Source organism: Thermobia domestica, chromosome 6 (genome assembly GCF_964235325.1).
Source record: "Thermobia domestica chromosome 6, izTheDome1.hap1.1, whole genome shotgun sequence".
In the NCBI taxonomy this organism is placed as follows: domain Eukaryota; kingdom Metazoa; phylum Arthropoda; class Insecta; order Zygentoma; family Lepismatidae; genus Thermobia; species Thermobia domestica.
In genome coordinates this window covers 213,652,102-213,653,518 of record NC_137459.1, presented here as the reverse complement: position 1 = coordinate 213,653,518, position 1,417 = coordinate 213,652,102, and the positions used below count along the sequence as shown (strand labels likewise).

The following is a 1,417-nucleotide window of genomic DNA, read 5'->3' as shown; positions in this document are numbered from 1 at the left end:
AAAATTATGCATCTAAAATCTGACATTTATATGATCATTAGCAGCTGTCACACTTAAAAACCCCGAGGCCCTCATAATTTGAACAGGCCTCATGCCACCACTTCTTGCAGGCATGACACTGCACCTAAACCTCGATGATGGGTTGCGTGTACTGCTCATCACATCCAGGGCGGAAGTAATTCTCGGATGAAGATCGTGGTTGGTCTGAAGAAACACGATATCTTTCTTCAGTCTTGGCATCAACTTAATCGTTAGGCCTATTCCTCTTGCAAGTTGCTTCTGTGGATGCTTTAAGTTTGTTTTTAAACGGTGGAAACGTCATAATCTCAGACTTCTTCCCTGCTCTGTACACCTGAGTGTTTAGGAAGAGGCAGACATGCTGACGATGTACTGCTACTGGTTCACTTGGAACATCTGATGTTGTTACACCATTCTCTTCGCTGTCAGCAGAGCACAATTGTTGATCGATCAGTGCCGAAAGTTGGAAGTATACTTCGCTCAAGACGTCAGGATTGAAAGAGTGAATCCCTGTAGCTTACACGAACTCCAAGCTTTCTCAATTGTTGCAATCCCTTCGTATGCAATGTGGATGCTGCCGGAAATGTCCCTTTGTGTTATTCTTCCCACGGGTGATCAATGGTTGTTCACCATCCATTTGTCACATTCAGCTGCAAAGGCAGTCTTCAGAGGTCCAAATCCCTTGTCAAGGGGCTGCAGCATGTGGCTTGCATGCGGAGGAAGAGAAAGAAAGGTAATGTAATTATCCCTACAATACAGCACTGCTTCCAAAGTGCAGTGTGTGGTGTGGTTATCAAAAAGTAGCAACACTTCATCATTTTGAGTTGGCTTCATGAGGTGAGAGAAATGTTTCAACCAATCCGAAAAACGTTCGCTTGCTATGTATCCAAAATCTGAGACCAGAGGTAAAGTTCCTTCAGGTCCATCTTCATTCAACACTATTTTCATTCTATTTCTGAGAAATATGATGGCTGGAGACACGTAAACTCCAATTGGAGACATGTAACAGAGAACAGTAATCGTCTGTCCCCTCTAAATAGACAACTTTACCCACATGCCTTTTACCGATTGGCGAAAGTGCTTTTGGAATTTTATTTGGGAGAGTTAAAATTCCATTTTCATCCATTAAACATTCTATGAGAGAGAAATTGTTTGTCTTGTAACACTGCCTGAAAGTTGCTGAAGAATATCCTGTATTGAGTTTTGTTGAAGTCAATTATTTTTCCAAGGCTGCATTTCTCCTGTGAGCGCAATGTTATTATTCCTTTTGCAAAATGCATATATCCAATTCTTTCCGGCTTTCTTCTTCTCTCTCTTGAAGGTGTGTTGATCTGATTTCTCTCTGCATAGTCGAACGCAAAGTCCATCATTTGTTGGCATGTGATACCGTAAAGCATAG

At 41.8% G+C, this 1,417-nt stretch overlaps 1 protein-coding gene across 1 annotated transcript; it reads right to left on the bottom strand.

The window, feature by feature from the left end:
- Positions 1-633: 633 nt before the first annotated feature.
- LOC145687445 (uncharacterized) lies at positions 634-1,020 on the bottom strand. Its single transcript, XM_081760897.1, has one exon. The coding sequence runs from the start codon at positions 1,018-1,020 to the stop codon at positions 634-636; it is 387 nt and encodes a 128-aa protein (XP_081617023.1).
- Positions 1,021-1,417: the final 397 nt, after the last annotated feature.